Source organism: Schistocerca nitens, chromosome 2, assembly GCF_023898315.1.
Source record: "Schistocerca nitens isolate TAMUIC-IGC-003100 chromosome 2, iqSchNite1.1, whole genome shotgun sequence".
NCBI lineage: Eukaryota > Metazoa > Arthropoda > Insecta > Orthoptera > Acrididae > Schistocerca > Schistocerca nitens.
In genome coordinates this window covers 86,355,421-86,381,051 of record NC_064615.1, presented here as the reverse complement: position 1 = coordinate 86,381,051, position 25,631 = coordinate 86,355,421, and the positions used below count along the sequence as shown (strand labels likewise).

Sequence of the window (25,631 nt, the reverse complement as noted above, 5' to 3'; positions counted from 1 at the left end):
CCAGAGGCACAAGAACAAAGAGTTTTTTGCACAAGAACGTCAGTGAATTCCCCTCAAGCTCTACGAAAGATCATTGTGTACTAGTAGGCTTAGCAGATGAAACAGAGAAGATCCAAAGAAAAGCGACCAAGGTTTCTTCCAATAACCGAAATGCTCATCAATGTCCACTGGCATACGCTACTAGAGAGGTGTTGTCCATCATGGAAGGGATTGCTGTAAAATATCTAAGAGCGTACATTCCAGCAAGAGTCAATCATCACGTTAATTCGTCCAGCGTGAGTAAATGTGGATGTTTAAGAATTGCGAATGAAACTGACAGTGAATACCCGAATTTCGCGGTAGAGTATCCCATGGTGCTTACAGAACCATGGATCTGTTAAGAGGGGGTCATCCAACAAGCAGCAAGAGTGGAATAGTTTCATCTGGTTTTCTACAAGTAAATATAGTACCACGTCCCAAAAGTGCTACAGGGCAGCTGGATATTTTATGTTAAAGAACGTTATTTTATTCTTCTCAAGTCCATCTTATTGTTGTGGAAATTCGAGATACTGATTTTATAAACTGATCTTGAAACTCTCCGACAGGCAAATAAAATTATATTGTTTCTTTTATCAAGGTTCTCTACTCTAGAGAAACACCGTCGCAAGAACATTTCCGGTTAACACCGTCATAAGGAACTAATAGGTTTCTTAATCAGCTTTTAATATTTTTCTTACCACCACAGGCATTACTTTAGTTTTTTCCGTATTAACAGGCCTGGTCTGCTATGCACGTGTCAGTCTGCTAATTTATTTAGTGGTAGCTACCATTAATGACAACAGAAAGTAGGTAATTTTGTTGAATGAGTGTAAATATAACTTTAAATATCAACGAAAAGGGAAACTGATCTTAGTAGAAACGAAACAGGGACTCACTGATTACTTCATGGTAGTAAATGGCTAGCCACGAAAAGTTTTGTCTAAAGTGCGTTACTTGCAATACCATCAAAAGTCATCATGTATATCAGATCAGCATCTACTGGATATGATGGCGTCACAGTCCAAATAATGAAGCTTATCATTGACTCACTGGTTACTTCATGGTAGTAAATGGCTAGCCACGAAAAGTTTTGTCTAAAAGTGCGTTACTTGCAATACCATCAAAAGTCATCATGTATATCAGATCAGCATCTACTGGATATGATGGCGTCACAGTCCAAATGATGAAGCTTATCATTGACTCACTACTGCCCACTATAAATCTTCAACTACATCTTGAACAGAAGTGCTTTCCCTGAGTCCTGGAAAGCGGGACTTGTTAAGCCACTACCTACAATGGACGTTGCCCCAGTGTTATCTCACTAACGACCTACTTGCATTCTTCTTGCACTGTCCAAGGACTTAGAATATACATATAGTCCACGAACACCTAACAAACTGCCTAACTACAAACAGCCTGCTACCGGAATACAAAACAGATCTCCGTAAACATCACAGGACTTTATGTGCCCTAGCAAATGTAGCAGATGACATGAAACTTGCCATGGACAGGTGAGTTTCGTAGACTTCAGCAAAGCCTTTGACACTGCCGGCTTCTTCATTTTACTTGCCAATCTCAGCAGCTTAAATATCTCGCCAAGTACGGTGCGATGATTTTGGTCATACCTCACATCTCGCCAGCAATGCGTCATTTCAGGCACCATAAAGTCACAATGGAGAGAGGGTAGTGTAAGGGGTCCCACAGGATTTGGTATTAGGTTCTTTCTCTTTTCATTGTACGTAAATAATGTGTGAGCAGTTTTGTTCTATTGCAAATACGACATGTACGCTGATGCCCTCCGGCTGTACCTAACTGCAAAACAAATAAACCTAGAGACAGTTGTCGAGACCCTCAGTACCTACTTGCGTTCACTATCAAAATGGGCTCAGGAAACAGGGTTAAAGCTCATCCCATCCAAAACTAAAGTGGTACTGGTTGGTATTCTACGCTCTTACCTCGTAATATCGGGAATCCCTAACATCCTTAACCCTAAATGGTGCCAATATTAATTTCTCTGTTACAGCAAAGGACCTAGGAGTAATAACAGATGAAAAATAAACTGAACTCGGCTCTTAAATGGGATGTGCAGGAACGCGTCAGCACCACTCCATGTCCTACAGAAATATAAAAAGCTATTTCCGCTTGACCTGAAAAAGAAACTTGTACAAAAACTTATACTTCTAGTTATTAATTACAGCGATTTTATCCTGCAAGGCCTTTCTCAAAAACGTTTACCGCACCTGAAAGTAGTTATGATTGTGTTCGTTATGTGTGTGATGTACAATTCTTCGATCATATTTCACCATCATATGCACAGATATCCTAGATGTGTTCAGACAAGTGCAGATGTTTCCATACTCATTGTTTTCTCTACTTTCTTGTCAACTAACACTGTCCCTCCCTCATATCTCTCTCCGACCTTAACTGTTTTATCCTAATAAAATGGCAGAAACACCCGTTTCCGTCAGAGAAAAATCCCCTCTGTCCAATTCCATAGTTCAGCTACTTTCTGGAAGTCCTTCTCAGTAGCAAGGTCTAATAACCTCTCACATTATATTATAGAACTAAATAACTTCTCCAGCTTCAGAAGACTATTAATGGCATATCTACTACGGCAACAATAAGGATTACCAATGTTTCTGCACGTACCCGTTACCCTTATACGCCCTCCTTCCTCTTCTTCTATGATTTTTTGCTAGTGTAAACTCCCCAGAACCCGCTGTATCAGAAAACACCTATTAATTACTTCTGAAGCTACCACTACCATTATTGTTATTATTGCTATTATTATTGTAATTATTATTATTATTATTATTATCAATGTTAGTGGCAGCAGCACAAATATGTCAGTATTAACTTTGCTAATCTGCATTCAGTATTATTTACTCACATTGCCACTTCAGACACTCAATCATTTTAATACTATTTCTCATATTAAAATTATTATGTCTTAGGAAACAGTGATACAACAAAGGTACTATATATGTGAAATCCTGGTCCGATGTAAGAGACGACCTGATGGACATAATCAGATCAGGCTGAAGAAATAAACAAATAAATAAGTCACAAGTTCAAATGAATAATTCTTTTATGCTTGTACTGACAAACGATAAGCATTGCGGCTGGATTCCGCAGTGCAAGGTAAATTTAATTATGAGAGAGCGCTTGTAGGGCACTTTGAGTTGCGTGGCCGGTGTTTGTTTTGCTGATAACAAATGGTGCCGTGAGTGCCCTTGCCCTACGGTACTGAAGTTAAGCACGCAATCTGACCATGATCGTGGGTTTAGCGTTTCGGAAAAAGAAGCATTAAAGTTTTATATCCCAGCAGTGGAGCACTATCTTAGACCAGGATGTGTGAGGATACCAGCCATGGATTGGCTGAACTAACCATGCTTAAATTCTCCTGATGTGATTTACAGAAATGTTGGAATTATGCGTTCTCAAGTCCCGAACATGTATCCAGTGTCAAGAAAAATGCCACAAATCAGTAACATTATCCGGATTACAGTGGCAGTTGTGTATTGTATACGAAAAGGACTTAATCCAATTAAAGTCTTACAATAACTAAGCAATATATCTAGGCACACTACAAGATACTTCACATTATGGTTAAGTCACCATGGTAAGTGATAATAGAGACGCGTTCTGAAAATTAAGTGGACTGACAATAAGTAATGAGATTCTGAAAACCGATGAGCAATGTAATGTGTGGATAAACACAGACTAGAAGAAGGGACAGGCTAATAGGACACGTTTTAAGAGCTGCAGAGAGCAAAACCTGTAGGGAAAGCGAGAATTTGGAACATATTGTAAGGATGTAGCGGCATCTCGACTGGGAGTCGTTGGGACGAACTGTCCTTATCTTTTGGCCGGCCGTGGTGTCCGTGCGGTTCTAGACGTTTCAATCCGGAACCGCGTGAGTGCTACGGTCGCAGGTTCGAATTCTGCCTCGTGCATGGATGTGTGCGATGTCCTTAGGTTAGTTAGGTGTAAGTAGTTCTAAGTTCTAGGGGGCTGATGACCTCAGATATTAAGTCCCATAGTGCTCAGAGCCATTTGAACCATTTGTCCTTATCTTTTGTTTAGCAGCACAATGTATTAGATACAGACAAAACAGAACTATATTTGCAACTCTGTTACGTCAGTTAAGCAGAACGAATAGTAATAATTATTTAAGTGAAAAAGCTTTTTTATATAACAAGTTTTTAAAACGTACGAAAAGGTATAAAATAGTGTCTCCCAGCCCCATACAGCTTCCTAACCCCACTCAGAAACTCCTGAAAATTCGTGCTTGTGAATCTTCAATAGCTCTGACAATACTTGAAAAATTTAAAAAGAGAAACGTGAGGAGCATGCTATAGACAACTGATAATGAATAGTTCACCCAATCAGAAAGTGTTATTGCACTGCAAATGATAAGAACTATTATGTGATTTTGTTCAAAAACAGCTACTCTCTACATTCAGTGTTATTATATATTCCATGCCCCCCACATCACTCTTTTTAAACCTTACAAGTAGTTTCACTGATGTTAACAATTTACAAGTCCAGATTTTCAGTGCTATCTGTATGCAGTTAGTTGAAATTAGTTCCTTCTTTTTAGTTCGTTTCAAAGCGTTGTATTACAAATTATGAATTTCAGGTTTATTTCAGTTTCTCTTCATCTGAGTCAACCAATATATTGCTTCCTCCCGCGTATATCTCGCGAAAAGACCGTGTTGGTAAAATTAGAGAGATTAGGGTTAACTCGGTGGCGTGTCAGCAATTGTTCCTACCGCGAAACATTCGGGACTGTAACAGGAAAAAGAGGAATAGCTGTAACATGCAAAGACCCTCCGCTAAACGCCCGACAAAATAAAACGAATTACTATAGCAATGTCATCGTGTTTCGAGTTATTTGAGAGGTTAGAGGCTCTAGCTCATCGAGAAGTTAGTTTAAAATCGATTGTAAAATTTTTACCGAGCGGAGAAACAGGCAAACAAATTATACCAGCCACACACCAGACAAGAAACGGAGTCAGCACTACATTGTAACCTATATCTGATCTACGGCGGATGTTTCAAGTCTCTATCTCATCATCAGGTCAGTTTAAAATCAACTGCAAGATTTCAAGCGGACAGGAAAACAGACAAGAAAGCACCTGAATAAAATTGTGTCAATAAAAAAACCAACAATGACGTTGACATGAGACTAAGTTAAGTTTCTTAATTAGACGTGTGACTTCAATTGGTACATACACTACAAGATAAAAATACGCACCACGAAGGAACTGTAAGAACACTGCGGATATCGATACATGTGACGCACATGTACAGGCAAACAAATGACTACAATTTCCAAAAAATTGTGTGGTTTATTCAAGAAAAAGAAGTTCCTAATTCATCAAAGTCAATGAAGCGTTGGTACTCCTCTGCCCCTTATGCAAGCATTAATTAATAGAGTTTGTGGACGTCCTAAGCCATACTAAAAACTGTCATAAAACATGGAAATGGCTAAAACATAATAATAAACTATGAAGACAGGTAATTGTATGTTACACATAAAGCAAGAAAAACTTTCACAATTCTGAATAAATATTTATGACGATCTGATGATATTAAATAAAAGAACTATTAACGTGTGAAAAGAACAAGCCGCAGTTTATGCCAGTACCAAAACAGAATTAGAGTAACACATAACCGACTGTGTTTGTAAGTGGGTACACATACATATATACTGAAGCACCAAAGAAACTGATACAGGCATGAGTATTCAAATAAAGAGATATGTAAATAGGCCGAATATGGTGCTGCGGTCGGCAACGTCTATATAAGACAACAAGTGTATGGAGCAGTTGTTAGATCGGTTACTGCTGCTACAAAGCCAGGTTATCAAGGTTTAAGCGAGTTTGAACGTTGTGTTATAATCGGCGCACGAGCGATGGGACACAGCATCTCCGAGGTAGCGATGAAGTGGCGATTTTCCGTACGACCATTACACAAGTGTACCATTAATATCAGGAATCAGGCAAAACATCAAATATCCGACATTGCTGCGGCCGGAAAAACATCCTGCAAGATGAGACCAACGACGACTGAAGAGAATCGTTCAAAGTGACAGAAGAGCAACCCTGGCTACGTAGTCATCCGCGCGGTATTTCTTGAATAAAAATCTCTCGGTGTATATGCAGGTGTACATGACGCGGCATGTACACCGAGAGACTTTTGTTCAAGAAGAGCAACCCATCTGCAAATTTCTGACGATTTCAGTGCTAGGCTATCAACAAGTGTCAGTGTGCGAGTCATTCAACGAAACATGATCGATATGGTCTATCGGAGTCGAAGGCCCACTCGTGTACCCTTGATGACTGCATGACAAAAACCTTTACGCCTCGCCTGGGCCCGTCAACACAGACTGTTAGACTGTTGCCCGGTCGGACGAGTCACGTTTCAAATTTTATCGAGCGGATGGACGTGTACGGGTATGGAGATAACCTCGTGAACCCATGGACACTGCATGTCAGCAGAGGACTGGTGAAGCTGGTGGAGGTTCTGTAATGGTGTAAGGCGAATGCAGTTGGGACGCCTGGTACATGTAGATACGACTCTGACAAGCGACACGTATGTAAGCATCCTGTATGATCACCTGCACCCATTCAAGTCCATTGTGCCTTCCGACTGGAGGTAGTTTGTGGTACGTTTCTATGGGACCTCACTGCTGAGGTCATCGGTCCCTAGGCTTACAAAGTACTTAATCTAATTTGAACTAACTAACGCTAAGGACAACACACACACACCCACGTCCGAAGGATGACTCGAACCTCCTACAGGAGGACTAAAGGGAACCGTAGCAAGGCGCTTGAGACCGCGCGGCTTCCGACGGACTTGGGCAATTCCAGCTGGACAAGGCGACAATGGGACCCTTCGAATTCCTACAGAGTGGCTCCCGGAACACTCTTCTGAGTTTAAACACTTCCGTCGGCCATGAAACTCACCAGACACGAGCTTATCTGGGATGCCTTGCAACGTACTGTTCAGAAGAGATCGGCACACCCCCCCCCCCCCCCGTATTTTTCCGGATTTATGGACAGCCCTGTACAATTCATGGTGTCTTCCCTTCCAGCACTACCTCAGACATTAGTCGAATCCAGGCCACTCGTGTTTCGGCACTTCTGGGTGCTCGCAGGGGGCCCTACACAATATTCGGCAGGTGGCTCTTCAGTGTATAAAAATATTTCTTAAGCCCCTCACAGTGATTTACAATTTCATTAACACTCTCACAGTGGAGCTACGATCATTATAACAGAAAACACATCCAGCGCCAGACCGCACTTGCAGAACACAAACAGAGCCATGGTGGACTGAAAAGCTAAAGTGTTTTGATTTTTCTTTTTATGACTCTCACCGGATCAATTTTCTGTGGTGCTCGGCTGGCAGTGCGGCAGACGAAACAGACAGCTGCTAGATTCTTACTCACGGCTTCGCTCGGACCGTGACTAACCTGACCATTCAGATGTAGCATGTTCAGGCCGCGTTCTCATCAGGTTCTGTTACCAAGCGCGTCTCCTTCAATGGGCTTGAACGTGGAAGCATCGAACCCACGTGTGGTTGCTAAGAGTATTGCGCTAGTTTGACTTTTAAGTTACTACGCCATACTGAGCAGAGGCTGCGCAGGCAGAGTAGTAAGGAAAGTGCAGCATGTCACACACACTAGCAGGACGCTATAGTATTCACTGCTGTACTACAACATTCAGAGATACAATAGGGAGAAGACCTCTGTTCGTAGTAGATTTACAACAACCATTTCGACTTTCCTGCTTTGAAACGAGCTTCGAAATTTCGAAGATTTGACCCTTTTTTGATAGTGAGGACTCAGCATGTCTCCTTGGACGCAGAGTTACTCCGATGGAAGAAAATCGCAATACCAAAAAATAAGTAATGTAGAGTAATGAAATTTCTGGAATACTTTTCTCAAAGTCACATAGTAAAGTGATTAACAACGCAAGGTCACAGGTTAATGTAAGAGCAAGATAACCTATTGTAAATGTGAAACGCTAGTACATTAATACACTACTGGCCATTATAATTGCCACACTACGAATATGACGTGCTACAGACGCGAAATTTAACCGACAGGAGGAAGATGCTGTGATATGCAAATGATTAGCTTTTCAGACCATTTACACAAGGATGGCGCCGGTGGCGACACCTCCAACGTGCTGCCATGAGGAAAGTTTCCAACCGATTTCTCATACACAAACAGCAGTCGTCCGGCGTTGCCTGGTGAAACGTTGTTGTCATGCCTCGTGTAAGGAGGAGAAATGCGTACCATCACATTTCCAGTTTTGATAAACGTCGGATTGTAGCCTATCGCGATTGCGGTTTATCGTATCGCGACGTTGCTGCTCGCGTTGGTCGAGATCCAATGACTGTTAGCAGAATATGGAATCGGTGGGTTCAGGAGGCTAATACGTAACACAGGCCGGCCGCGGTGGTCTCGCGGTTCTACGCGCGCAGTCCGGAACCGTGCGACTGCTACGGTCGCAGGTTCGAATCCTGCTTCGGGCATGGATGTGTGTGATGTCCTTAGGTTAGTTAGGTTTAAGTACACTCCTGGAAATGGAAAAAAGAACACACTGACACCGGTGTGTCAGACCCACCATACTTGCTCCGGACACTGCGAGAGGGCTGTACAAGCAATGATCACACGCACGGCACAGCGGACACACCAGGAACCGCGGTGTTGGCCGTCGAATGGCACTAGCTGCGCAGCATTTGTGCACCGCCGCCGTCAGTGTCAGCCAGTTTGCCGTGGCATACGGAGCTCCATCGCAGTCTTTAACACTGGTAGCATGCCGCGACAGCGTGGACGTGAACCGTATGTGCAGTTGACGGACTTTGAGCGAGGGCGTATAGTGGGCATGCGGGAGGCCGGGTGGACGTACCGCCGAATTGCTCAACACGTGGGGCGTGAGGTCTCCACAGTACATCGATGTTGTCGCCAGTGGTCGGCGGAAGGTGCACGTGCCCGTCGACCTGGGACCGGACCGCAGCGACGCACGGATGCACGCCAAGACCGTAGGATCCTACGCAGTGCCGTAGGGGACCGCACCGCCACTTCCCAGCAAATTAGGGACACTGTTGCTCCTGGGGTATCGGCGAGGACCATTTGCAACCGTCTCCATGAAGCTGGGCTACGGTCCCGCACACCGTTAGGCCGTCTTCCGCTTACGCCCCAACATCGTGCAGCCCGCCTCCAGTGGTGTCGCGACAGGCGTGAATGGAGGGACGAATGGAGACGTGTCGTCTTCAGCGATGAGAGTCGCTTCTGCCTTGGTGCCAATGATGGTCGTATGCGTGTTTGGCGCCGTGCAGGTGAGCGCCGCAATCAGGACTGCATACAACCGAGGCACACAGGGCCAACACCCGGCATCATGGTGTGGGGAGCGATCTCCTACACTGGCCGTACACCACTGGTGATCGTCGAGGGGACGCTGAATAGTGCACGGTACATCCAAACCGTCATCGAACCCATCGTTCTACCATTCCTAGACCGGCAAGGGAACTTGCTGTTCCAACAGGACAATGCACGTCCGCATGTATCCCGTGCCACCCAACGTGCTCTAGAAGGTGTAAGTCAACTACCCTGGCCAGCAAGATCTCCGGATCTGTCCCCCATTGAGCATGTTTGGGACTGGATGAAGCGTCGTCTCACGCGGTCTGCACGTCCAGCACGAACGCTGGTCCAACTGAGGCGCCAGGTGGAAATGGCATGGCAAGCCGTTCCACAGGACTACATCCAGCATCTCTACGATCGTCTCCATGGGAGAATAGCAGCCTGCATTGCTGCGAAAGGTGGATATACACTGTACTAGTGCCGACATTGTGCATGCTCTGTTGCCTGTGTCTATGTGCCTGTGGTTCTGTCAGTGTGATCATGTGATGTATCTGACCCCAGGAATGTGTCAATAAAGTTTCCGCTTCCTGGGACAATGAATTCACGGTGTTCTTATTTCAATTTCCAGGAGTGTAGTTCTAAGTTCTAGGGGACTAATGACCACAGCAGTTGAGTCCCATAGTGCTCAGAGCCATTTGAACCATTTTGAACGTAACACAGTGCTGGATCCCAACGGTCTCGTATCACTAGCAGTCGAGATGTCAGGCATGTTATCTGCATGGCTGTATCGCATCGTGCAGCCACGTCTCGATCCCTGAGTCTACAGATGGGGACGTTTTGCAAGACAACAACCATCTGCACCAACAGTTCAACGTTTGCAGCAGCATCGCGGTGAACGCACATTGGAAGTGTGTATTCGTCATCGCTATACTGGCGTAACACCTGGCGTGATGGTATGGGGTGCCATTGGTTACACGTCTCGGTCATCTCTTGTTCGCATTGACGGCACTTTGAACAGTGGACGTTACATTTCAGTTGTTTTACGCCCCTTGGCTGTACCCTTCATTCGAACCCTGCGAAACCCTACATTTCAGCAGGATAATGCACTACCGCATGTTGCAGGTCTTGTACGGGCCTTTCTGAATACAGAAAATGTTCGACTGCTGCCCTGGCCAGCACATTCTCCAGATCTCTCACCAACTGAAAACGTCTGGTCAATGGTGGCCGGGCAACTGGCTCGTCACAATACGCCAGTCACTACTCTTGATGAACTGTGGTATCGTGTTGAAGCTGCATGGGCAGCTGTACCTGTACACGCCATCCAAGCTCTGTTTGACTCAATGCCCAGGCGTATCAAGGCCGTTATTACGGCCAGGGATGGTTGTTCTGGGTACTGTTTCCTCAGGATCTATGCACCTAAATTGTGTGAAAATGTAATAACGTGTCAGTTCTAGTATAATATATTTGTCCAATGAATACCCGTTTATCATCTGCATTTCTTCTTGGTGTACCACTTTTAATGGCCAGTAGTGTAATAATCGGTGTAAAAGCTGCAATGTTGAATGCAAGAATACAAACTTGATTGCATTGTGTTGAACAGCTGGTGGACGTCAGTCTGTCGGATAGAGTTCCAGGTCTGTTGCACTTGGTCTGCCATTAAAGGGGCACTTAATGTTAGTTGTTGTTGAAGAAGGAAATGTCGTCCAGTGATGCACATAAGTGGAGAGAGGTGACCGAGAAGGCTACGGCAATATGTCGACACCCTGTAGAGCATGTCGGGTTACAACAGGAGGTATGTTGGCGAACGTTATCCTGTTGGAAAATGCCCCCTGGAATGTTATTCATGAACGGCAGCGTAACAGGTCGAATCGCCAGGCTGACGTACAAATTTGCAATCAGGGTGTTTCGTATAATCAGGAGAGTGTTCCCGCTGTCATACGAAATCGCCTCTCAAACTCTAGGTGTAGGTCCAACGTGTGCAGCACACAGACTGGTTAGCTTCAGGCCTCCTTGTAACCAATACACGGGCATCACTGGCAGCGAGGCGGAGCCAGCTTTCATCAGAAGACGCAAGACCTCCACCCTGCCCTCCAATGAATTCTCACTTGACATTAGTGAAGTCGCAGATGGCGGTGGTTTAGGATAAGTGAAATGCACGATACAGGGCGCCTGGCTCGGAACTGTCCTTAATGTAATCGATTTCTTAAAACTCGTTGTGTCACTGTGGTGCCAACTGCTGCTCAAATTGCTGCTGCAGATGCAGTACGATGCGACAGAGCCATACGCCGAAAACGATGATCTTTCTTCTCGGTAGCGGCACTTGTCCGTCCGGAGCCCGGTATCCTTGCGATCGTACATTCTCGTGACAACCGCTGTTAGCAATCATCTACAGTGGCACAGTGCACTATCGCAGAAGGTACGTCCAATGCATCGTAGTTCCTTTATACGACCTCGTTCAAACTCAGTGACGTACTGATAATGGTGTGGTGAGTTAAATAGCATTGTACTCTCATGTAAGTATATGGCCGAAAGAGTCAGCCTTCAGGAATTGTGAAACGAACCCAGTCCCCCAGGACAGGATTTCACAAACGGCGCAGATTCACCACGAGATGGGGAAACTCACAGGTGTCTATTGTCTATTGAAGCCTAAGCACTGTAGTGTGCGAGTGAGACAGACGAGAACCTACGTCATAGGGAAATCCAGTAGAAGGCTTTTTGTGGCCAAGGAGACGTAGCAGTATTAAATATGGTGGACCTAAAATCGGCCATAAAGGGAAAAATTTATGAAAACTAATTAATTCTGTAATAGTGCAGGGAATGAAGCCACAGTAATTTTAATGTACCATCCTCCATAAAACTTCATTGTGATCCCAATAAAACTTGAATATTGATCATATATATAATAGTTTTTAAAAACACAAACGTTGTAAATATCAACTCTGTAACTATTTGTTTAAAAGATAGAGTAAATTGAAATTATCATTATTTTTAATTAAGCATCAGATCATCATTTGTTCCACACAGAACATATTGAACGATGACAGCATAACACCTTATCGAATCATTAGGTAATAGAATATTTGTTGTAAAGTTTAGTGCATAATAGCTACTTTTATTCTTTATTTATTTATCGGAATGCACGTTGGTGCAAGGCAAATGGCGTTGACATTCAAAGTTAACAGGGAAATTGTATTGACTTTATGTAAAAGAATTTAACGTTTATTATGTAATGGATATTATTGTTACTTTATTTAGAACGTGAAAGTGATCAAGCTTTGATTATTTAAATATGTTAAAATGTAAGGTAATGTAGAATAAGCTGTAGCCAATCAGATGGACGGTTTCAGGAAAGGGAACTGCGCTAGTCAGTTGAGCGACGATATTCGGAGCGCGGGAAACGCGGCCGGAGACGGGCAGAGGGCTGTGCTGGTCGAGACACCCAGGGGACAGTTCGGATGGAGACTCGAAAACGGACAGTGCATCTGGAGGTACCGAAGTGGACAGTTCTGGTCTAGATACTAAAGAGTACAGTTTGGCTGGAGACACCAAAGAGTACAATTCGGATTGAGAGGCGAAAGCGGACATTCGGTCTTTAGGCAGCTAAGAAGTGAAACGACTTAGAAAATTTCACGTTGTGTGGTATCGCGGGACAGTCTCTGAGCGGTGAGCAGCCGCACGCCTGGTGTGATCTCTAATTTTTCACGTAGATAAGGAGGTGTAGTATCGAACTTTTAATTCGAGATGAGATTGTGAATGATCGAAGTGAGTCAAATGGATATGCGCTCGAGTGTAACAGTAGCTCTAAATACGACCACTTTCGCTTTTAGTTTTCTTTCTGAATAAACATTATTCTAACCAAATCGCAACTGTGGTGCCTACATCATTTATGGGTCGTTTATTTTATTTCCCGATATTATTATTACTGTTATTATATGTTACATTAACTTCGTATTTCGCAAACTTGCCATCAGCCAGACAAATTAACCAAGGAGTCACAAGTGTCTAATTTAGGGCGTGTAATGCGACACGTGCGGTTCAACCCCTAGACGAGTTTGGCCAAGACATTTAAAAAATGCTCATATGTGTGTGAATTCCTAAGGGACCAAACTGCTTAGGTCATCGGTCCCTAGACTTACACACTACTTAAACTAACTTAAGCTAAGAGCAACACTAACACCCACTCGAACCTGCGGCAGGAGTCAAGACATTTAAAACGAAGAGGGACCGCATGTGAGCCCGAACGTCTTTGGGATGTTGTCACCTTAAAGGTATTCTTGACTAACATCAACTCACAAAGTCCAGTCTGAAAGGTAACAAACACTCACGACCGTTACAGCACGTATTGAAAGCAAACTTGATTTGCATTCTCATAGTGGCGCTACTAGAGCCCCCCATAAGTGACCCTGCGAAATTGGAATAGACATCATCCCCGAGATCTAGAAACATGCCTACCAAATTTCGATTATGTCGCACAACACCGTCTTCTTCTTGCGATTATTTTCCATCATTGCATATATTATGGGCCTCGCAATCAATATTGAGTGTAATGTCGGAATTCTAGCTCCTGTTGAAGTTAACTATAGTGACATACTGAAAGAAAATAGCTGCGCTGCTTTTCATTCAGCTGTATATACCATTTCAAAGTGGAGCAAAAATCAACATCTTGCTTTGAATGTTCAGAAATGCAAAGTTTTTCATTTCTCAAAACGTAGAAATGTAGTGTTTTGCGACTAAAATATCAAGAAATCACAACTGGAATTCAACTCATACTAATAACTGTGTATCAGTTTCTGGTGTTACGATATAGAATGATCATGTAGGCTGAGTCATAGGTACAACAGGTGGTAGATCTCTGTTCATTTGCAGAATACTGGGAAAGTATAGTTGGTGTAGAACGGAGATATCTTACGAAACATTTATGTTACTCATACTAGAATAGTGCTCAAGTACGTCAAAACCACACAAACAGGGGATGTTGAACGTAGACAAAGAAGGGAATCAAAAATGTCATACGTTTGTTTGATGCCCGAGAGAGCGTCACAGAGATGCTAAAGAAACGGTATTGGGAGATACTTGGAGACGCCAAGAAAATAGCGAAGCCCCCCTTACAGAGTTCCAAGAAACAGTATTGAACAGTCTAGGAATGTACTACAACTCTCTAAGCACCACCACAAAGACAAGACAGAATGTTAACCACCACAGCTGTATCGATACACCTTATGTCGCGGCCAGTTCTTCCAAAAGAACATCAGTTTACGCTTCCAAAAAAAAGCATTTATGCATAAGAAATCATCATTGCACTAATATTATGACTCGATGAGGATTTATAATGAGGACTGTAGGCAATGTAGCCTGATGATTTTCTTATGAAAGAAACCGATCATGACAAAGTAAATATCAATACAGGTGAGATGGTTCACATTAATATTGACAGTAATCAGATGTAGAGTTCAAGCTGATGATTAAACTGTTTCGTGGCCTACAGTAAAAGTAATAAATAAAAAAGAGAAGGGAATAAAAGTTAACAGCAAGAAGACAGAAATAAGACATTTGATGATCATCGTAATAACACATTTTTTTGAAGATGATTATGTTTAAGGTGTATCTGAAGCAGTTCAAGAATTGGAAACAAAAATAAATAAACGTTCGAGGTAAGATCAAGAACCTGGAGAAGGAACTTCTGGATATAATCCTTACCCTCATAATAAAGCTAATATAATAGAAGATAAAATGGAAGTGAACGATACTGAAAATACAACAGTTGGTGATCGAACAGGTGCTATGCGTTTTAGTAGTGGTACTTTTAGTGGTGGTGCTTTAAGTCATCAAGATAATTTTTTTACGTGAAAGTCTCTCAGTCAAATTAAAAATTGTGAAAAAGATTTTATAAAACTCATTTATTTCAACATGTGGTTCTCTTTACTGTTGAAATGGTTTTAAAATGACAAATAAAAGTATTGTTGGTGCAAAAAGATGAAGTACATCCGGAGCTCTGTGGTATTACAATCATTTAGCACATGTTTTATCTCCTGGTCACTATGAAAGATCGCATAAGTGTTCTCTATGTGAAAAACATTGAATTAAATGATAATCCTGACAAGAGCTGAAGATTCATTTAGAACAGCAATTACTTTGGCCAGACTAGCAGATATTCCGAGGGTTCTCTTTTTAATACATAATATTGGTGGTAATTTAGCTGTAGTTCATGTAGTTGTATCGCATAATTCATCTGCAAATAGTCCGATCGAAAATAACTGAAGTTGCAAAAAGAAGAGATACAACAAATATTGCATGGAGGTGACTCAATGATACTTACTCCTCTTCTTTGTTGTGTTCCTAGAAATTAGCCAAATTATGATAGTTGGTTGATTCCAGTTGGTGAAAGTGATAATACTGGTAATATGTGATCTTGTGGTTACAGCTAGGATCATCCTTTTTTAAGTTGTATTTATCATGAAGCAACTGCTAGCAGAGATGCTGATAACTGTGAATGCTTTAGTTGATCGTAGACTGTAAAAGTGGGACCAATAAGCTTTGGGTTTGCTGAAAACGGTGGCACTTATTTTACAATCTCTAATTTTTGGTAGATATGATAATGTGGACAAAAATTTAGCATACTGAGAATCACTTAAGCAATCATTCTTTCCAAGTTCTATATGCATGAAGAATAGGAAGGAATCTTATTACACTGAACAGTAGGTGCTACACGGCAGAAAGAGACGAAGATCCTACCTTCAACGAGTAAAGCGATACTCGTCTTGTTATATGGGACTGCCATGGTTTGGTGCAAGTTGTACTAAATTATTACGTTTGTAATGGGTAATTTTTCACAGGAGCAGAATACTGAAATCTCGTGACGTGGTTATGAAAGGTTGTCAAGTGGAAGTTTTGCGGGAAGCTGTCCACTAGTAAGTCCTCGATCATCCTGCAAAGGACATAGGGTACAAAATGTTGCCACAGTTCTGTATTCTGACAAGGACCTTGTGACTTTTTCTTCTTTCGCCGCCTGAAGAAAACATTGTACAGAAGGCATTTCCATAATGACGACGGATTGATGGAAAGCGTCCTGAACAGCCAAAATACAGACTTACAACCAGTGTCTCCGGTAAGTCGTCTGTCGCTGGGAAAAATGTAATGAATATTTAAAGGACTTCTAATATCCTGTTTCGTGGTTGCAGCTAGAATATTTCATGATAATAATTAAAACTCTGTCGGCCTCTCCTGCCTTTTATGACGTCAATACATTGAAGCAGCCTGCAAATTAGCGAGTAAAAACAAGCGTTTTGTAATGGTCATTCCTTTTAATAGGTGATCGTGTCGTGATTTAAAACAAATTTATTGAAATATTATATTTGTGGAAAGAAAACTGTATGCTAGACTTTCATTGGAACCTAGATCTCTGCCTTCAGTGGCAATGCGCTAGCAATTATCCCATTAAATTGTCACGTGCAATTTTCGCAGAAAATATTCTGTTTATATAACAAGAATTAATTATGTATGTATGCAGATTGAAAAAATTTGTATCAAGACCAGGATTCGAACCCGAATAGGCTGAGGAGAGATTGGTAATTTGAATTGAGGAGGGGGACGTGCTAGGGTAGTCCGTGCAGGCGTGTATAGCCACTGTGGCCAGTGTGACGTAGTGGTTAGAACATCTGCCTCGTGAGTGGGAGACCCGAGTTCGAATTACTGCCTTGGTGCAAAGTTAGATTTGTGACTTCAGTCTGCATAAACATATCATAGATGTTTGAGACTTGAAAAGGTCTCTGGAACTGCATAGATTCGTTTGAAAATAATTAATTTTGTTGGGAGTGCTTCGTAATATCATGGAAGAACCTCTGCGAGTTTGCGAAGGAAGGAGGAGATGCAACTGAGAAGCTGAAGCTGTGAATCGGTCCGGGGATGCATCTGTGGCATATCGGTAGCGTACTGCTCGCGTTTGGAAAAGGCCAAGTCTCCAATGCAAGTCTGGCACACTATTTTCAATTGTCACATAACAATCGTCACCTCTAATAACCTTCTTAGAGTAAGGAAATGTTTACAGTTTTTAGTAGTGTATTCAGCTATGGAAGAAATGGACCGGAGATGGATGGTGCAAATACACAAGTTCGTGATATGGTTGGAAGTGGTTGTAGCAGCAGAACTACATGTTACCTCCCGCCTCATACTGGGCAGCTCTTGCGTGACAGGTCTTCTCCTGCTGGGCCAAAGCCTCCAGCTGCGCCCTCAGGTACGTGGCAGACCTGCAACAGCGGGAAAAGACACTAGCATTACTGAACGTTGTGGCAATCAGAGCAAATCAAGGAATCCCAGGGAACCTCCTAATACAGTCATCGAAACTGGCTGAAATAGGTTTCTATATACATGCAGTTCCGAGTGAAATTGCTTAATGGCCTCGTAGAGGTACAGTACTCTCCCTTATTAGTCACACTTACGCTGTAAACATTGCGTTCCATTTGGGAGGACTGCAAATGATAACAGTTCATCTGGCAGCATCTGATATGAGGGAACATGCGCGAAGGTGACATCTACTCCATAATCACTTGTAATTAAAGTTGGAGAGCTAAGATACTGGATTTACCATGTTTCTCCCACTTGTAATTACAGTTTGCATCTGTTTTCAATTTACTTGCTTATATAAAATTATTACGGCGGTGTGTGAACATACCTCAAAGAAAGTAAAATAGTCAGTGGCCTGTTTTGATTCTAAAGATGTGTTTCGGTCGCTAAACCATGTTCCCTTTATGCTCTGCAGCAGTGTAGCAGCCAACATTCGAATTACCACGTCGTCAGCCCATGACGTCTAGAGTGATGAAGAAGTCGAACTGCAGGTCAAGGGATAATGTTGGAAATTCTACGGGGTATTCTTGGCTAATGCTATTTTTGGTGGGAAATTTGCAATGCTGAAAGATTGTAGCGAAATGTACGATGAGCGGTAGAGTGAAGAGTGATAACGGAACTGGCAGTTGGCCTGAATGTAAATAGGTGAAATATGTTACGCATAAATAGGCGAAGATATCCGATACCATTCAATTAGTATCTATAAATAACCATCTGTAGGAACCTACATTACATCTACATCTACATGACGACTCTGAAATTCACAATTAAATGCCTAGCAGAGGATGCATCGAATCACCTTGAAACTATTTCTCTGCCATTCCACTCTTGAACAGCGCGCGGGAGAAAAGTATACTTAATTCTTTCTGTGTGGGCTTTTATTTCTCATATTTTATTACGATGATCATTTCTCCCTATGTAGATGGGCACCAACAAAATATTTTTACACTTTGAGCATATAGTTGGTAACAAATTTCATAAGAAGAGCCTACTGCAACGATAAACGCCCTTGTTTTAATGATCGCCACCGCAATTAGCTTATCAAACCCGTGGCACTTTCTCCTCTATTTCGCGATGATACAAAACGATCTGCACTTTTTTGAACTTTTTAGATGTCCACCGTCATTACCATCTGATGCCGATCCCGTACCGCGCAGCTGTAATCCAGAGGAAGGCGGACAAGCTTAGTGAAGCTGTCTTTGCAGTAAGTCTGTTGCATTTTCTGAGTGTTTTGCCAATAAACCGTGCCACAGTCTTTGATTTCCTTTCCCCAAAACATTACCTGTGCTATTGTTCTTAATTAAGTTATTCGTAATTGTAATCCCTAAGTATGTAGATGAATTCATAGTCTTTGGATTTGTGTGATTTATCGTGTAACCGAAATTTAGCGGATTCTTTTTAGCACTCACGATTTTCTTTAACAATAGTAAATTGCCACGTTTTGTACCTTACAGATGTCTAAATAATTATGCACTTGATTTCGATTATCTGATAACTTTACAGGGCATCATAATGTGTTAAAAATGTAATAGCGTTGCTCAGATTGACACCTAAATTCTTCATGTAGATCAGGAACAGCAATGGGAATGTAACGCTTCCTTTGGGAACGGCAGATATTAAATGTGTTTTACTGACTTTACGTCAGTTACTACGAACTGTGACTTTCCTGATAGGAAAGTAAGATGCCAGTTGCACTACTGAGACGACACTCCAAAGGCACGCAATCTGAGAGAAGTCACTTGTGAGGTATAGGGTCAAAATCCTTCTGTAAACGTAAATATATGGAATCAGTTCGACATCCCCTGTCGATAGCGCTCATTGCTTCATGAGAATAAAGAGGTAGGTGTGTTTGAGAAGGACGCTATTCTCCGACTCCCTGTTTATTATTTCTCAATAAACCGTTTCCTTCGAGGTAATTCACACTGTTCGAGAACAGTATATGTTCCAAATTCCTTCTGCAAATCAACAATAGTGATGTGGGTCTGTGATTCAGCGGATTGCTCCTATTTCCTTTCTTGGTGCAACTTTCCTGTCTTTAAGTACGGATCTTTCGACGAGCGAGGTGTTGTATATGACTGCCAAGTATGGACCTATTGAAATGTCCCCTTAGAAAAATTATTGAATTACTGTGCTGGTAAACCCCTTACATTATTTGCTTTTCAAACAGTGAGCATAACTGAATGTACTCAGACATTTCGCTCTTTACCTATTCTGATCAACACTAAACTGTCATCCAATATTTTTAGCGCAACGCAATCTGACTTCCAAAAATCCCTACAAAAGAATGGCTCTGACTGACAATAACCTATACCTTTCATGAATCACTTACCTCACAAAAATCTTCGTTACTCGAACTACTACAATACAGCGAGCTCCACTACTGCCAGCTAAATAAAAGATTCTAACTACTGAAGGCACTAACTACTGATAGCAAATGAAAGATTTTGATAAAGAACAAACAATGTATTTACCTTGATAGTGTTCAAAAGTCATTATATATATATATATATATATATATATATATATATATATATATATATATATATATATATATATATATATATATATCAGTTCATGGCATCCAGTCTTACAAATTTCCTTTTTCTGATGGACACACGTCCAAATCGTCCGCTCTCAAAACTCCGCCATCTCTCTCCTCACATCCACCACTGCTGGCGGCTCACCTCCAACTGTGCAACGCTACGCGCTGTTAACAGCCAATTGCCCAACACTACAATAGAGAATATTTCAACAACACCAACCAGCCGCAGACTGCACACAGAGCGCTACGTGGGGTTACCAATATAAAAACCTAAACAGCCTACTTACACTACTGCATCACCACACTGTAAAAGGAACCTGACTAGTTTATAATCTGGACCTGAGGCCTTGCCTTTATTAAGTCATTTAAGTTGTTTCGCTACACCGATGTCTACTTTTACGTAGTTGCTCTCGATTCGAATTCTGCAATATGTGCTTCGGTTTCTTTGGTGAAGAAATTTCGGAAAACCTAAACAGATAGTGGGAAAAGTAAATGCCACACTTAGATTCATTGGGAGAATCATAACGAAATGCAATACATACTGTATGAATGCATTCGTCACCTACGAAGGCAGATGGTTTGAGAACTGCCGTAAGTCAATAACTAAAGAAGTCTTCCTAATGCCACTTACGACGGTATTGGACGATTTATACTATTAAAGATATAGCTGCGGATTCACTTCATCCCCGCCATGCTAGAGATCTGTCAAATGTAGCTCATTCTCGACAGAGGTACCGTGTCAAACACTTGTTCGACCGGTTCTTGGGAACCCTTCTTTAGTATGGAACCCAGATGACAGAAACGATGACAGAAACGATGACAGAAACAAGAAAGACTAGGTAAAACCCAACGAAGAGCCGCGCGGTCGACATGGGATCGTTTAGTCACCGCCAGAGCGTTTTAGAGATGCTCAAGAGACTACAGTGGCAGACGCTACAAGAGAGGAGTTTTACATCATTGCGTTGTTTGTTGCTGAAATTTTCGAGAGTGCTTCTTTCCCTAAAGTCTTGAAATATAGTCATTTCTACCACTTACAAATCGTGTAAGAAACTCGACGAGAAATCTGAAAAATTATAGCTCTTACAGACGGTCCTCGAGAGTCGTTTTTCCGATATAACCACCTTTAATTAGACTGTTAAGGGGGACGGAGGACAGACGGTGCCACAAGAAGTAGCCTCCCCCACAAATCGTAAGACTGCTTGAATAGTAAAGGTGTAGATGAGTCCCAAAGCTCAACAATGACCTCATAGGATTTCTCGAAATATACCATATAGATCCTATGATCCACCAGATCTGCCCATTAGGACCTGCTGCAACCTGACGACGCCATCGATCTGTCCTAACCAATCTGGGCAGACTATATCTAAGTGGCGATATTATCATAGCGAAAGCTCTGAGGCCTCCTTTTGTAAGATGTTTAACAACCGATGCCTATCGAACTTTCTTATATCTGAAGTGTTTTCTGGGGGGGGGGGGGGGGGAGGCGGTGCCGACGACGTCGCTGACGAAAGTAAATACTTCGCTGTATAAAATTTTTTTGAGAGGCAGATATTTACAACTGGACCTCAAGGGATCAGTTATGCGAAAGAGTTATACTGAATATTGGCGTTTCCTGATCAAAAACAACTACCTTTAATGGCCGAAAACAAACTGCAAATATGAGAGATATTTCATTAACAGGCTTTCACGCTTAATTTTCATTTTTTAGTACAATTTAATGATGAATAAGCGCCCACTCATCACCTGCGTTGCTTTATAGTTGAGTACAGTAACTTTCGTCTTGATCAAATTCTCAAAATATCCGTGGCTCCATGCCTCCAGTAGTGCCTTTGAAGTTAAGCCTGCTTATTAGGCTGAAATAATCATACACCCTTACTGGAGATCCTCGGCTTGTTTGACACTTAAAGACCTAAAAGCACATTCTCTGTCCGCAGATAGCCCTCCTAATCGTATACCTCATTTAAAGTCCCACAAAGAAAGGACAGGTATTCAATAATATTCATATATTTCGTATTTTTCAATAGATGAAAAACAGTATCGTAATTATTCCTGCAGAAATGCTTTGACATTTGGTGCTAGCCAAAAATAAAAATAATGAAATAAAATAGAAAGAAAAAACGTGAAATGATAATAAAAATATGTGCGTATCAGTCATTCCATATCTACTGAATAACTGTAGATGAAGTCTTACTCAGAAAATACTGAAATGTTTAATGTTATTTGTTTAAACGACTATCTGAATGAGCTACTGAAGTAGGCGACTGCGTTTGTAATTTAAAAAGCTATACGTGGATACCATTATAAATTTTTGAATTAGGAATTAACACCTTTACAAGATCTTTTTCCTCTCACATGTCGCAAAATATATGCACATTTTTGTCACATTTCTTGCACCTAAAAGACCTAGGTTTATCTATAGCCTGTTAACCCCTGATTATTATCTATAATGAACATATTTACTTAAGCATAATGATGCGCTAATTTATACGTCAACTTTACGAAACACTAAATTGGCGATAACATATTAACCTGTTACGAGATGTCATGAGGAAGATTCGAAACCACACCAGTGAGGACGGATGCTTTGCCCAATATCACAATTGGCCTGTCGACAAATGACCTAGCTGTAGCTTGTAAGCGTTATTGCACGTGAGAGAATGGCGACTGTTACAGAAGCAGAGCTCTGTCGCGACTTTGTGTATCATCTCTCCGATCTGGTTGCAGGTTACAGGATAAAATATACTGCTGTATCTGAACTCAGAAGAGACCTGACACTTAGGAATGACTCTGACACCATTATCAGTATAGTGAACAACCGTTTTAAGAACTTCTGACGAATATGTCGTTATCGGCTCTTTTACGAGGGTAAATAAGGAGGTCTTTGCTCCTATTTTTTTTAGCCAAATTACGACTGTAAATGACAAGTCAACATTCGCGGAGTTGGACCTTACTTGGCTCGTGCCGGCCTTATCTGCCGGTAGCTCCGCCGCATGTCGCTGCTGTCAGTTGTTAAAGATGGCGGCTGTGCCACACACGGCCAGGGCGTCAGAGCAACGAAGTATGATTCGTTTTCTATGGTGCAGGGGACGGACGCCCATCTAGATCTACAGGGAAATACAGCCCACATATGGGAAAAACTGTCTCGCTTTGAGAACTGTTTGGTGGTGTTGTGAGTTCGACAAAGGCCGTAAAGTCTTGCATGACAATGACAGTTGGGGAGGCCGCGTTCGTCGCTGGCTGACAACATTTCCCGCGTGGAGGGAATGGTGAAATCAGATGGGCGTGTGCACATCACGGCCATTTCCCGGGAGCTTGGCATATCGTACGGAAGTGCTTACGACACTGTTAATGGGTCCTTTGGGAATCGGAAGGTTTCAAGCTGGGTGGAGCCTAAGCAGTTGGGGACATGATGAAAGGCAAGCAAATGATGTCTTCACTGAATCATCTTGAACGGTACTCCAAGAGGATGAAGGTTTCCTGGACCGCATTCTTACTGGCGATGAAACGACGATACCATGTTTCATGCCGGAATCCAAGCAGCAGAGCACAGTGTGGAAACAGCTGGGTTTCACTTCCATCACGGCTACACTCCATACAAATCCTTTCAGAAAACTTCCTAACACTTCAATCTATTTTCGATAGACAGTTACAATGAATTCAGTCTCTAATAACCGCCCAGCAGATGGCTAGAACGTCACAAATTTAGTAAGAAAAACTAATGGACGTAGAGATTGAGGTATCTGTTTGTGGTGTAGCTGTGACAACAGTGGTCTCCATAGTACAAATGGGTACAAAAAATAAGCAGGAAAGTCTCTAGCCGGCCGTTGTGGCCGAGCGGTTCTAGGCGCTTAAGTCCGGAACCGCGCTGCTGCTACGGTCGCAGGTTCGAATCCTGCCTCGGGCATGGATGTGTGTAATTTCCTTAGGTTAGTTAGGTTTAAGTAGTTCTAAGTTCTAGGGACTGATGACCTCAGATGTTAAGTCCCATAGCGCTCAGAGCCATTTGAACCATTTTGAAAGTCTCTAGATCCTCTAACTGATAATGGAGAAGCTATTTCTTTTCTTAGTCAAGAGCTATAATCATTTAATTTTTTGGGGTGGGGTTGAGCACTTAGACAAACTGTGGCTCAAGTCTGACTGAATACTTGAGCGTACTCTGGAAAAATATGTACGAAACAGAACAATTAATTGTAGAAAATAGGTTACAAAATACTGGTGTTAATCTTCGAGAAGGAGTGCCTCATGCAAAAAGTTAAACAGGATAAACCACAAGTCATCAGACAAGCTGATAATGCGCTTGCCTCAATTACGTAACTATTATTGATGATCGACTTGTGTGGAAATTCCAATAAACTTAGATCATTGGTAAACCGCGGTCGAGGTACAAAAAGGAACTAACATAGGTAATAACAACAGAAGGAAAAGAAACTGTTAACTCTATCTTCAGAAGTGGAATCACAAATACCACGGAATACTGCGATCTTTCATTTGCCTTATCGCTCAAAGATGAGTGATATTAATAGGCATAAATGGTGTATTAATGTAGCTTTAATCGCTAAAATGCTGCCACAAGTTCGCATTGTTGCCCCGCCAAGTTTACACAGAGTCTTCGGTTGAATTAGGAACAAATTTGACCAATAATCTACCGCATATTCCTTCTACAGAGTACACTCCAAGACCAAAAAAACATGCACCGCGAAGGACTTACCCGAATAGAACGTAAATCGGTATATGTGATGTAGGTATACAGGCCAACAAATGAGTTCAATTTCCGAAAAACTGAATCATTCATTCCAGAGGAAGAGCTTCACAAATTAAGCCCTTATAGCCCTTCTGCAAGCAGTTATTCAGCTTCTCATCGATTGCTAGAGATGTTGGATGTCTTCCTAGGTGGTATCGTGCCGAATTCTGTCCTACTGACGCCTTAGATCGTCAAAATCTCGAGCCGGTTGGACGGCCCTGCCTTCAGTGCTGCAAACGTTCTCTAATGGGGAGAGATCTGGCAACTTTGCTGGCCGAGTTAGGGTTTGGCAAGCATGAAGAAAGGCAGTAGAAACCCTCGCCGTGTGCTTACGGGCATTGTCTTGCTGAAATAAGCCCAGTATGGCTTGCTGTGAAGGGCAACAAAACGCGGCGTAGACTATCGACGTACCCCTGTGCTGTAATGGGGCGCGGGTGACAACCAAGGGACAACAATGGGAAACCAACCTGACTGTCGCCCCTCATACGTCCCGACAGCCAAGGATGATGGTCTGGGGTACGGTGTCTTTTCATAGCACGACCCCTCTGGTTGTCATTTGTGTCAGCCTTACAGGACAGAGGTGCGTCGAAGAATTTCTACGCCCCGTCTTGTAG

The 25,631-nt window shown here is 42.3% G+C and overlaps 1 protein-coding gene across 1 annotated transcript in view; it reads right to left on the bottom strand.

The window, feature by feature from the left end:
- Positions 1-17,840, bottom strand: part of LOC126234847 (secretin receptor-like) — a 163,673-nt gene extending 145,833 nt beyond the window's left edge. The window contains exons 1-2 of the mRNA XM_049943588.1: positions 17,830-17,840; positions 17,549-17,637 (exon numbers count right to left, since the gene is read on the bottom strand). Of these exons, the coding sequence (XP_049799545.1) occupies positions 17,549-17,637; positions 17,830-17,840 (100 nt within the window). The remainder of the gene's footprint in view (positions 1-17,548; positions 17,638-17,829) is intronic.
- Between the last annotated feature and the right edge of the window lie 7,791 nt (positions 17,841-25,631).